This window comes from Ixodes scapularis, unplaced genomic scaffold (assembly GCF_016920785.2).
Source record: "Ixodes scapularis isolate PalLabHiFi unplaced genomic scaffold, ASM1692078v2 PGA_scaffold2__306_contigs__length_199485367, whole genome shotgun sequence".
Taxonomy (NCBI): domain Eukaryota; kingdom Metazoa; phylum Arthropoda; class Arachnida; order Ixodida; family Ixodidae; genus Ixodes; species Ixodes scapularis.
In genome coordinates, this window is record NW_024609857.1 from 191,850,173 (window position 1) to 191,863,815 (window position 13,643).

Below are 13,643 nucleotides of genomic sequence, written 5' to 3' on the forward strand. Positions count from 1 at the left end.
CGTAAAAACACTTGTCAAGCTTTTGTTAATATAGATAGTGTAAAAATGTAAATTTATGAACGCATTATTGTTTGAAAAACAACTGGATAAAAAACAAGCTTGATAAAATGGTCTGATCATAAATATGTATAAAAATGCTTCGTTTTTATTTAATATAAAACCCGGATGTATACTGTCGTGCTCAATATCGGCTAGAGATTTTTATCATGTACTATGTAGAGGAATAAAGTAAGTTACCGATGAACATGTGCTGATGACCTCAATTTACAAAGTCAATGCAGAAACGCAAAATTTTGTTTAGAAGCAGTTTTGTTCGAGAGCAGGACAATCACCGGGTCCAGCTGCATTATTAGCATTTTTCATGGTTGTTCTTGAATAATTAGCGCCGAGAGCTCCGCAATTAACACAACTAATGCAGGTCGCCTGGTTGATATCTGAGAGGCTCACGTTTTCATCATCCACGCAGGGAGGAATGTACATCTTCCAGCTGATGGACTTTTTCTCGGCAAGTGGTGTCTCCCTCCTGACGGTCGTCTTCTTCGAGATTGTGGGCTTCGCTTGGATATACGGTAAGAAAAAAAAAGAAAAAAGAAAAAGAAATAAAAATGGTGATGATTTTTATGCATGAAATTTCTATAATCATGCATTATATCCTTATAGTGCATGAAATGCGGAAAGAGGGAAAGGGAAGAAAGGATAAATAAAAGAGGAGAGAAAATTGGTGTGTCGCGTGACGAATATTTTGAAAGAAGGTTGTGGGCGCAGGTGACTTGGTGAGTATTAGGCAACATAATGAAACCTGAGACGCGCAAACAAAAAAAACGTACACAACACAGTCTCAGTGTTGTCTAAGTACTTTTTGCTTCCGTGTCTCCGGTTTTATTATGTTGACGAATATTGCCCTACTAAATTTAGCGTGTAAACCGAGTTGTTGTACATGTCACGTGACGTCAGGCCACATGACGTCGCTATTTCCCTCTAGATTTAACGGGGAAACTGAATTGGTGTATATGTCACGTGACGTCAATTTTCCTATTTGGTGTATAGGTTATGCAATCTCAATTTTCCCGCTAAATTTAGCGGAGAGTGTACGGACAAACGATGGACGGACAAACGTTTGAGTTTAGAGTGTTTCGTTTAAAACATTTCATGCTTTAAAACGCAAGAAATCTGGTGAATGATATAGATGCTTCAGCCAAAGACTGAGAAAGAAAACCAAATGAAAACATACAATCGCACGCACACCGTGTCAATCGAGATAGTGTGTCTTTTTTTTTTTTTTTTCTTTGGTATTCTTCCCCAGTCTGCCATTGAAGGGTGAATAAAGCTATTATTCTTTTTGTAAACTTAGCTAGTAAGTGTGTTGAACGAACTCTAATTCTCTATTGTTGTTATTGTTGTTTTCTCCGCAAGGTGCAAGGAGGATTTACGCCAACATCAAGGACATGATTGGGTTTACACCGAACAAGTACTTCTTCTTTTGCTGGTTATTTGCAGCTCCTTGCATGATTGTGGTGAGTTCGTGGTCAAATGATTCTGTATGAGCGAATACATTATTTTTAATCACATATCACTAAAAAGAATGGCCAAAAATCCATCCTCTAAGATAAAAAATCCGGTGTCAAGATAATCTGATGAACTCAATTTAGTATGACTCAGTAAATATCAGTAATTAAATGTAAAGGGATTGACAGACAATAAGTTTGTATCCATCAAGTAAGAAAGAAATAAAAAAAAAATATGAGCACTATCGAAGTGTTTTGGGTGAGTGAGATTCATCTTATCTAGTTCGACTTCCAAAGGTTACAGAAAGAGGATGATTAATCTAAGTTAGCATTCACTATATACTCAATTGAGGTTTAGTAGCACCAAGATTGTTTCGAATCTTAGATGATTCTTTGTTTTGTTGTTTCTCAGGAAATCATATATAGGCGGAAGGGGTGTTGGCCTCGATTAGGGGGCAAATGGCTATCCGACTAGGGGTTGAGGAAATTACGTCTTTAAACACACAAAATAAGCTGATAATATGGCAGTACAGCGGATATCAACTTAATGCTAATTCGACCAGATTAGTAAAATACCATTGTCTATAGCAGCAAAATATAGTTACTTAAAATCTTGCCCAGCAGAGAGAAGTAAGGAGGGTAAAGCAAACGTACGCTTCTCTTTCAGCCTCATGACTGGCAACATTTCTTAAATATATAAATACTAAGTACACACATACGCACGATTATAATAAATAAGCACTTCGGCTTCTTCTTTGCAGGGCATGTTGGTGTTCTACATCGCTCAGCCTGAGCCGGTCACTTACTCAGACCACTACGTGTACCCCTGGTGGGGGGAGATGGTCGGTTGGGGAATGGCGCTGGCGTCCATCACCTGGATTCCCACCTACGCCATCTACTTCCTCTGGAACAGCTCCGGTTCTCTGCTCGAGGTGAGAGCCCCGATGTGTTGGCCCTTGGTCCACCTTTGCTTGGCAAGGGCGTATCCGAGATGTTGTTTCCAATGGAAAACGTTTTGTGCATTACTTTAAGAGTTCGAAAAAAACCTAGTCTTGTCGTTTCAAAATAATTAAAAACAGAACTTAAAACAGGGAATACGCTTTAAACTTCGATACAAAAAAAATATATTTTTTTCACTGTGCTTGCATAGTGCAGGTGGTTCGTCAAGTGATTTTCAGCTAAAGATTACATCGTGATTTATCTTGAGTAATAATATCCACTGGTCACAACTATTGCTGGTGTGTTATTTTCCACAACTTTAATTTGTCCACAACCAATAATTTTTCCACAACAAATAATTCATAATGGCTCACAGCTTTCATTCCGTGTAGCTTTTGTACAGTGTGTCCCCTTAAACAATATACGTCTTTTTTTACCGCAAAAATGCATTAGGCATCCCCGAACGCTCATTTTCCGCCTAAATATAGTTACAGCGGTCCGACCGACACAGATGCGAAAGTTTCAAGACTACCCGTTATTTTATTCAAAAGTTATGAGCGATATTCTGAAATTTTCACTGCCAATAATGGCGGCCGACGGAGCTCTTGAATGCGGAGCGTAAGGTCGTCTGCTTCTTGAGCAGGAGTTGCGGTGACGTCAGCACGCCGAGCTCTGATTGGCTCCGATCGGAAGGATAGTGGGTAGATCTCAAGACAGCTAGCATTGGGGTCTACCCACTATCCCTCCATCAGAACTTGGTGCTTTGACGACAGGGCAACCCGTGCACTTCGCATACGAGAAGCTGAATGGCTTCATATACCGAAAGAATGACAAAAACAAGCCCAATTTTTCCATTGAAATTTTCAGAATGTAATATATAACTTTTGATTTTGATTACGGTTGGTTCTGAAACTTTGGTATCTGGTTCGAACCGCTAGCATCCCGTTTGGGCGGAAAGTAAACGTTCAGTGATGCACATTTTATGTTTTTCTGTAAAGAAAAAACAAAAAAACAAATCTTCCACACTTTTTATTATTATTTTTTTTTTTTTTAAGGGAAAGGGGGGGGGACTTCCTACAGAAACTTCGCGAAAAAGGGGCCAAGAGAAGTAGTCCACTTTTATTTTCGAGAAATAGTTTTATAATTTGGTGCACACTGTCGCAGATAATATTATTTTTATGTTCCATAGTCATATTCGATATATTCAATTTAATTGTTCTCGTGCACCACTTTGTTTTCTTCGATTAAAAGGTTGAAAGGCGCGAACAAACAGGACAAAAAAAAGACACACGTACGACACGGACAGGCGTTTTTCGTCCTGTTTGTTCGCACCTTTTAACCTTTTAACCGCTATTAGCAAACTAGCCCCAACCAAAGTTTTATTCTTTTCTCATACCATCACAACACACCAACTGTCATGTTATGTATATTATTATATTGACGTTAGAATCCAGACGCCTGCCATTACGTGCACCCTTTTGTAGGCGCGCGGGCCGTTTAGGGTAATCGCAGAAGTTACCTAAAGAAATAAATAAAAATAAATAAAAAGTCTAGTCCTAGCTAGTTTCTTCTACGCAGCTTCATATTACAATGAATTGAATTGCTTAACAATTCTATAGGGTGGCTGAAATGAATCAAGGATCAGCTATAATGTCTTCCCTTATACTATTTTCGGCAACAGCGCATCAAGAAGGGAGTTACGCCTCAGGTGGTTCCCCGCAAGGCCCAGGAGGGCACCCCGACTTCGGACGAAAGCCTGACTCTCGACCCCCCGGCCAACTCAGTCCGGGTCCTGCTCCAAGAAAAGTCCTGATCACTGTTACTCCGGCACCGTCTCTGACACTAAACTGTTGGTCTGTTAACTAGGCGGGAGAAGGGGGGATAGGGCTTCTGCCTGCGGGGCTAAGGAACGGGGTACATCAACAACATCTCAGTTTTTCTCTGCCTGTTGGTTCGGCGAGAAAAAACAAAGCAGAAAGTCCTGTCTTCCGCACTTAAGTTGCCAAAGACCGTTTCCAAGCGAGGAACGTCTAGACGCCGGTTCGTGAGCGGCATACATTTCGGTGGAAGGAATCTCAAGGGTGTAGCACAAGACTGTAGCGTGGCAGGCGAGCAGTCTGATGCACCCCGGCAGATGTCTGCCAACGGGTATGGTTGGACGATGGGTATGAAAGTATGGTTTCTCACTGTTGATGGACGCAGGTGAGGTCTTTTCATCTGGGTTGAATTGTTGTGGCATTTGGCGAGTTGCGCCCCGAATGTGATTCCATTTTCGTGCGCTGTGTTCAGTCTTCCGTTTGGTCCTGGTGACTGTACGTCAGTAGAGAACCTACACCGATTCCCCGCTTGTAAGTTTGTGCCTCCGAATGTAGCTGTTTGCGGACTCCTCGAGCTGGTTGAGTTTCTCTGTGGGGGTTCGTTCTAAATTTCGAAATGCGTTGACAAAACCTATTTCGTAATATGGATTCACCTTTCTTACAGAAAGACGCGCATAATTGAGCGAAGCGTCTAAATTGTTTAAGCGAAATATTTTTTTTCGGGGAAAATTACGTACCACGGAAAGTAAAAAAAAAAGTCCATGAAGATGCAATCTGCTGCGTTGACAATAGCCCACGAGTTGGGTAACAATCCGGTGAAAGGTTCGCATTCCAGTGTCTCCACACGCGCGGTGATGTAGGAAGTTCCGAGCGTCGGGACCTCTTCCCTCCTATTTACAAAACATTGCATCTTCCTAGACAGAGTGAGACGCGAGTAGATTTAAGAAAGTAGTTTTTCTTTATCAGCTCATTTCGTCAGACCTCTAAGCAAAGTGACGTTTTTCTCTCGACGGTGGCACACCAGCAGGTCGCATTTCAATATTACGTACATTTTTGTTTGAATTTTCCAACCGGTGATTCCGCACATAGTGCATTGAAGAAGCTGCATCTAGGAGCATAAGGTAACTTTGAGAGCAATAATATGCCATAAGTTCTTTCTTGATTTTAATTGCACCGCCACCGAATAAGAGCAGAAATTGCTCACCAATATGCTCAGCGAAAAAAGACGTGCAAAACTTGGAAAATGAAAAATTTGGGAAATGCGTGATTCTTTTGTGTATGGGTGTAATCAGGTAGTTCATTATTAGATTTGACTTTTCAATTTGCGTCGGTCATGAGTACAGTGTTCAAAAAGACGGTAGGCTGTTTTACCTGCTGGTGTGGACAAATTGAACGGCTTGTACATAGTTGTAAATATGTCTTTCATGTGAAATGCACGTTTATATAGTAAGTTGAATACAGCTAAACCTGGTGGACTTTAATGACAATTCGAGGTCACCACCAGGGTTATAGTATAATCTTTATCAGGCACAAATTCAGTTTATCCGAATAAATATAAATAAAGCATTCACCGATAGTTAAGCGTTATCCGTTTGTTATCGTGGTGAAGGGGAATTACGCTATAATCTTTAATATTTAGGGAGGATATAAAAAAAAAAGTTGACGAAAGCTTTGTCTAAGAATTACACAAATTTCCTAATGCAATAAAATTAATGGCTACTAAGGTATACTATTTTTGTTGGATTCGGTAGACATTGTTTGCAAACGCACCCGGTCGCATATGTACGCAGCTAGGAGCGTGGATATAATAGGCGATGATTATTTGCAAACTTCGGGTACCTTTAGACGCCGACGTATTGTGTCAGGGAAGCTGACATTTTTATTTTTGTAATAATTCAAATTTTAAACTTTTATTCCTTAACGAAATGCAATTCCACTCAATTAATAAGCGTTACAAACACAGCATTTCGGCCGCATGCCGGCATGGCAATCTAAATTACATTTGCACACTTGTGAAAAAATTCACAAGCTTAATCGAGGTTTCTTATGGGGAGGCAAAAGAAGCATGTAGTATTTTCTTTTCGTTTGTAACATTTGTTTAGCGCCAAGTCTTTTGTTTATTCATATCTCACATTGTACACACGCAATATTGTGTTTAATATGTGAACTATGCTCTGTACATAAGTGTATATACTATGTGTGCATTTATACCTACGGTAGGGACAGTGCCTTCAAATTAGGATCGCGTGGAAATATTTTGGTAAGGGTCGTTGGTAGCTTTATACGTTGTCGACTTGAGGCGTGCGCAGTGCTCATAAATGGATGTGTGCGACGCAGAAGGCCACATTGCACCTGTTAGGCACTGTTAAGTGTATGGCATTTCTAAAAGTGTAAATATACACTGAAAGATATGTGGCATCAATGAAAGATAAATAGGAAAATGTCATTCAAGTGGAACGAATAGAAGAAAGCCAAATACTACCTGCTGACATTTCCACAAATGTGCTCCCAAGAACGAAATGGGTATTTTTTGTATAAATGGCAGGCGGCATAATTTTAAAGATTCTTTTTTTTTGCGATGTATTTAAATGACTATGATACGCAAAGTACAAATTGAATAAGTTACTAAAAAATATTATTGGCGATAAAGAAAGTTTTAAAATTAATTATAGGGAAAATCGTACATCACTAACAAGAAATATTTGTCAATCTGTGATCGAGGAAGTAAACTTTTGTGCTGCTTAAAACTTTAGCCCAGACACTTTTCTAACGTTTAATAGTTTTAGCACCATCTGTTTACCATACGGAAGAATATTTTGGAAGTGGTGCCATATTGTTTGTCTTGTTAAAGTTTATTTCATAGACTACAAGTTGTTGGTGAAAAATACTATAGAAACAGTTCTTGTTGTTGAGCTGGATCACAGGCCAAATGCACAGCCCCCGCGATATATTTTTAATTGTGACGAAAGTAGCGGAACTCGTCGGTTATTTTAACAGCATCTACTTCAAGAAGCCATGCAACAAGTTACGCGAATCATTGTGGTCCGGTCCCGATGCACATCTAGTCCATAAGCTGGTTTTGTCTCTTGTATTCCATATGCAGAAATAAACAAACACATATCCACGCAAGTCCTTGTCTGAGTGTGTTGGTTTCGAATGGGCTGCAGTGTGACAGCACGGATGTCGTGTTTAGAGGAATAGACCCTTTCCGAAATTCAGCATGGCCACTTTGATAACTATCATCACCTGAATGTATGTCATGTGAACATGTTAATGGCGGCCTTGTGGTGATTTATAAAAAAGGAAGTTGAAGGAGGCCCCGGTTTCGAGCCTGAACATTCCAGACGTAAAGCGTGAAACACATGTTGGCGAAAGTCACGACGCGTCGCGCCGCCGAGTGCCGTAACCATAGCAACCACCGTTGACGCTATGACTTGACCTATTGCCGTCCCGTCGCGTCACAGCGCAAGCAACGTTTTCTGTGGTCATGCCGCTCGGGTGACGCAGTTTTTGCTCACATGTGTTTCACGCTTTATTTAGTCCGCCGTCAGATTGACGATACTTAAAACTACTGCACGCTACGCATCTGTGGGTGACATGACTTCTTGGAATGGTCATCGCCTTCAGCACGCCCCAGACAGCTGGTGACAAAAAATGTGGTGACTTTTATCAAACGTTTTACTCACTTCAGCGCCACATAAACCGTTGAATTTTCACGTCAAATGGGAAGGTATTGTAAGTACGCGTAGATTGTACTTAGTGTACTCCGTCATCCCTACCAAAAAAAACGGTTTAAAAATAAACCGGAATGAATCCGGAATTTTAAACCGTCATATGGGCCCCTAAGCAAACCGGATTTCTAGAAACCGTAAATGAACCGGAAATACCCAGTCCGGAAACCCAACCGTAATTGGTCGAAGCGGAAGCTGAACCGTATCTGGCCAATCCGTAGAGATTCACCGGAGTGGGTCTAACCGTATATTAAATCGTATCAGGCAACACCTGAATATAATACAAGTAGTTTAATAGAGTGACACACCTACTGTTTCACCTTCCGATGTACTGCAGCTGATGCTACAAGCCATCCCTTACAAAAATGTCATATCTAGACTTATATTGAAATTACAGATATGGATATATAAGGAATTGGGCAGATATGACCACATCTGCCCAATTCCTTACATACCATATATAGACTGCTTTATATTATCCCGTGTTTGGGCCTGGCAAATAGGGTACCCACCTCATATAAAGCAATTTTCATATGATGCTCCTTCTAGCATCACATTAAAATTATTGCCATGGGGCAGGTACCATACTTTCAGGTCCAGACATGGGATCATATAATGCATTTCTATGAATATCCACAAAATATACATTTTACTGCTATCCCACACTGCCAAACGTGTGTTTACGTAGATACATCGGCAGAATAGGCCACTGACCAATCTTTAGTGGCCTGGTTCGAAATTTGTAATTCCGACAAATATGTATGCTACAAAGATAAAATGCAGGCAATCGCTAGTTAGCAAACATTGTAACATATCATTCGACGTCGGAAAGTCACAGCCCTTTGGTGGGATTGGTTGTCGAGGGAGCAGACAGATATGGTTTGCAAAAAAAGTTTTATACATAAAAGCGCCAAAATTCCAAACAAGCACTTCCGCCGTTCAAGAAAAAATAATAGTAATATCACACGAACAACCATTAAAATAAACTAAAAATGTAATAGCACACAGACTCCTATTAAAATAAAACAAAAGGAAGGCGACAATTAAGCTGTAAACTACACGAAAGTTCCAAAGTCGATGATCCTTACTCACAGGGTAGAGTTCTGATTCAACTCTCCGGTCGAGCACAGCAGTTTTGACATGGGCTTGCTTGCTAGCCTCGTCGTTGAAGTCCTTCCTTGCACCGTGCGATGTTCAGAGTCCCCCAGTCGCTCCTCGCTGGCCTTGTTTTTCCGTTCAGTCCCGAAACCATCCCTTGTGACCAACACGTCGCACACACACACACGCACAGACACCATTGTTCGCCGGAAGCAATACAAGATGAAAAGTTCATTACTGCTCCTTGAACACGACGAGGTCACCACCGTTTCCCGGACTGGAAAATGACAAGGGCATCATATTTTTAACTAAAACTTAATAAAGAAAAAAATTAATAAATAATGAACACATAAGTAACAGAAACCCGAACTAAATCATAAGAAAAAGTGAAACGAACACACAAATAAAAAAAGAGTAAAAACACAAAGGACTTACACAGAAAGCCACATTTGTTCAATTAAAAATGACGTTTAAGCCTGATAAAAAAATATTCCTGCTGCGATAACCATAACCAATATGGTGTGTCAACTATGCGACTTTGAGCAATAATCAAATGTCATTGCGAACTCAAAACGTGTGGCTGCCTGCCTAGGTGCTTCATATTACTATTTTTCTGAATTCTGTGTTTATTATTGTGGCTGCTCGGGACCAGGCGGAACTTGGACAGCTTTGTAACCATAGAGAGAAGCACTAGCTTCTCTACATAATCCCACCCCTTCTCCTTGGAGATACCCTCCGTGTATGCTGTAATTGGAGGAAAAAATAAACAATAACCAGCAGATATACACATTATTAGCTACATTGTTTTGTAATAATTTTTCTAAATAGGCCCCTGCCTAGGACAACACAAGACCTTTTTTTGGGCGATGTAAAGTTTTGACACAAACAACTTGGCCCGCATTTTGCAGAACATACCCTGTAGAACCTTAAAGTGCACCATTACGATTTCGGCATACTTTACATCACCATTGTGCTTCCTATGTGCATGACATTTAAAAGCCAAATCCGCAAAAACTTCACAATAATTGATGCGTATTAAGCAGTGTGCTTTATGTGGGGCCTTTAAGTGCAAAGCATCCAAAGTGCGCGTCCGTCTGCATTTGCACAGCATACAGAAGAGGGGAAAATGCGGGCGGACTGCTGTTTTCACTCCTTGCAGCATATAGCTCAAGGATTCTCTAATTTTGCTTATACAGGGCATTTCACCGCACAGAACGTACAAACACAAGCTTGGAGATCGCACACGCAGTCTCAAAAAACGATTACATCGCGTTTTTTTTTTCACCATAAAACGTTGTGTAATCATAATCATAACATCAATGGGAGTACAAAAGATTGCATTAAAGTTCCCAATTGGGTCTGTTTTATACCGCACAGCCACTGTCTATACACAAGTCAACTAGCTCTACACATACCGCTCAGCACACCACTGCTAGGCTGAATCAGATAAGTGTCACGCTTGCCGAGCTTGAAGTACAGTCGTGATCTATACAAAGGTGAACAAGCAATTGTCGACTGCTCAGTACTGGGAGAATTATCCAGCAGCTGACTTGCTTTCCTTTTCAAATGCCTTGCGAACCAAGTGTGGTAAGTCGTCGGATAAGCAGAGAACGTCACCACACACAGAACTGAGCCGTTGATACTCGCCTGTTTACCTTCATATGGATCAAGTCTCTGTCTGGCCGAAGTAGCCAGTGCGTGTGCAGCACAAGCGGCTGTATTGAAATCTCAAAAGGATGAAAGTTCCGAACAGGCTTGGTAAGGTTTCACATTGCAAGTATGCCCATGCAAATTTCACTTTCTAGAACATAAAAATGCATTTCAAATTGTCACCCAAGACAAGCTGCTTTTACACAGCTGTATATATAAGGCAGCTTACCCATCAACAACTTTTGCACACTGCCATGGACTGAACCTCGGCTTGCAGCTTCTGTTCGGCGAGGGCTGCACTGAGTAGAAAGGTGAAAAATGTGCCGTAGATTATGTGAAACAAACAAAGAAAAGCAATCCTAGCATGCACAATTCGCTAGAGGCACTAACAAATAAAAGTCAGAGGTTGGTCAATTATGTTAACGCAATATACTTCAAACGCGTGCCATGAGTGCTGGCAAAATATTTGCTGCCTTCAATCTAGATAAGCTTGTCAATGTACATGCCAAATAACAAATAACTTAAAAGCTGAAATATATTTCGATGGAACTACAAAAACCGAAGACTAGCTCTGCAAATATGGTGCCGTCTAGTACACCATAGATGTGTAGAATCGGACTACAGCGTCCCCCTTACAAAGACTGAAGCAAAACAAGTATAGAGTCTGCAGTGTCACTACAACAGAAACGATGGTATTATGATCTCGTGGAGATAAAAGTTTGGAACAAGTGTGACAGGCTTTGGCATGACAAATATGCCAATGGCATTATTCATTTTTGTATATTCTACGGTGACAGTGCAGGGAAACAATCGCACAACGGATACTCAGAAAGACAAGCACACGCGCTAAACTTATAGCTCTTGTGTATTCGACTACTCCATTCTTCTCTTCAGCGTCTGGATAGACTTTCCAGAACGTGATAAGCAGAAGAAATAGCGCAAAATACAAGGAAAAAAGCGAAAGACAAGACAAAAGAAGAAAGAAAACCCTTAAACATCATCATTCTCTCTACCGCTATTGTTTAGATAGAAATTGAAGCTCTTTGGTCGACAGTGCTATAGAAGGACTACTTACGCACTTGTCCTTCAGATGCTCTATTCTTTGCGCTTTCATTATTTCTCTTGTCAATTGGTCTCAAATCATATCTATTATGGAACAATTTTCAAAATGTGCTATGCAACCACAATCTTGACAGCAGACCAGGGTGTAAGATAGACAGGTGGGGAAACGACCCACAGAAGCCTACCGCAGCGCCGTGACCGGATTGTGTACTCGTCTGCTTGCGGTTACTCCCCACTTGCGACAGATGGCGCTGCGGCGAGAGGAAAAAAATCGGAATTGGATTTGCATGGAACTCTATGGGGAGAGTGCGCAAAATAAACCGAGAGCACGGCGGTCTTTCATTAAAAATCCACAAGAAATCATCTCCGTCAGTTTAGCCTGTCTCCATCGGTCGCCCACCCGGAGTGAGAGTTCGCGGTGCTCCACATAGATGGCGCCACAGAAAAAGAGAAACCCGAGGGGGACACAATGCGGTCACTCATTTGGCTCTCGTTTCCCCACCTGTCTATCTTACACCCTGCAGCAGACTCCCAAATGCTCAGCGATGACTCGGTGGTTATTTTAAAAATGTTTCCTTAAACGATCATTCAAACACCTGCCAGTCTGGCCTACATACGTCTTACCACACTACTTATGTAGACCAGACTGGCAGGTGTTTAAATGATCGTTTAAAGGAGCATTTTTATAACACCCATCGAGTCGCCGCTGGACATTTGGGAACCCACTCTCCGGAGTGTGGATGTGTAGCACATTTTGAAAATTGTTCCGTAATAGTTAAGAGTCGAGACCCATTGCCAAGAGAAATAATGGAAGCGCAAAGAATAGAGCATCTGAAGAACAAGTGTGTAAGTACTCCTCCTATTGTGTTGTCGACCAAAAAGCTCCAATTTCTATCTTAAGGATAGTAGTGAGGGAGAGCGATGACTTGTAAGAGCTTCCTATTTTTGTTTTTCCTCCGTTTCTTTTTTTTTTCTGTTCTTTGCTTCTTGTATTTTGTGCTATTCTCCTTATCACACTCTGAAAAGTCAATCTAGACGTTGAAGAGAAGAACAAAGTAGTTGAATACACGAGAGTTGTAAGTTCAGCGCGTGTGCTTGTCTTCCTGAGTATCTGGTGTGCGAATGTTTTTCTGAACTGTCACCATAGAATATGGTTCATCAACTCGCCCAAGCATCCATTCTATCATTTCTGCAACATTAAAATGACTCTGAAAGTGCGAGCACCTACAGGGTGTATTCACGCAAGTCTTGCAAGTGTTGAGTTGTAGGTACAATGCCCTGGTTGTGTCCATGTGCGATTTATGACCAAATACCACAAAAACTAACACTGCAAACTTCTCCGAAAACCAATGGGCGCGGCGGCGAGCGGTAAAAGTGGCGGTGTTCACCACTCTCGCCGTTTGTTTGTGTTTGTGTGTTGCTACTAACAAGCGCACCAATGGGAAGGCTTCAGCCATTATTGGGAACACTAAATAAACAAATACAAAATACAGATACAACACAGCAATACTGGATGCAATTAGTGACGCACTTCTGTTGGGGTTCTGTGGATATTTTTACAGCGTGTAGTTGGAGCCATTTCAAAGTTGCGATGAGTTGCTCGCTGTAGGTGAGCAATTTAGCCAGTGCAGTATGACTGCTAGCCTGGAATCTACAACCTGCACCACGCAGTAGTGATACGCATGCCAGTACGATGCTTTCTAGATCGAAATGGGCAGGGGTTCGGACTGAACCCAGGATCCCAGGGTTCTGCAGCGCAAGCTTTCGTTCCACGTGCTCCAAATGGTGTGCGCTTGCCCAGTCGGCCACCGACCCCCAACGCAAGGCAACGCAATGCACTT

At 41.4% G+C, this 13,643-nt stretch overlaps 1 protein-coding gene across 1 annotated transcript in view; it reads left to right on the forward strand.

Annotated features, from left to right (window-relative positions):
* The window catches only part of LOC8051709 (sodium- and chloride-dependent GABA transporter 1), a 52,257-nt gene extending 44,867 nt beyond the window's left edge, over positions 1 to 7,390 (forward strand). The window contains exons 9-12 of the mRNA XM_040208922.3: positions 467 to 569; positions 1,414 to 1,514; positions 2,267 to 2,437; positions 4,126 to 7,390. Coding sequence (XP_040064856.2) covers positions 467 to 569; positions 1,414 to 1,514; positions 2,267 to 2,437; positions 4,126 to 4,257 — 507 coding nt within the window. The 3' untranslated portion in view covers positions 4,258 to 7,390. The remainder of the gene's footprint in view (positions 1 to 466; positions 570 to 1,413; positions 1,515 to 2,266; positions 2,438 to 4,125) is intronic.
* The last annotated feature ends 6,253 nt before the right edge of the window (positions 7,391 to 13,643 follow it).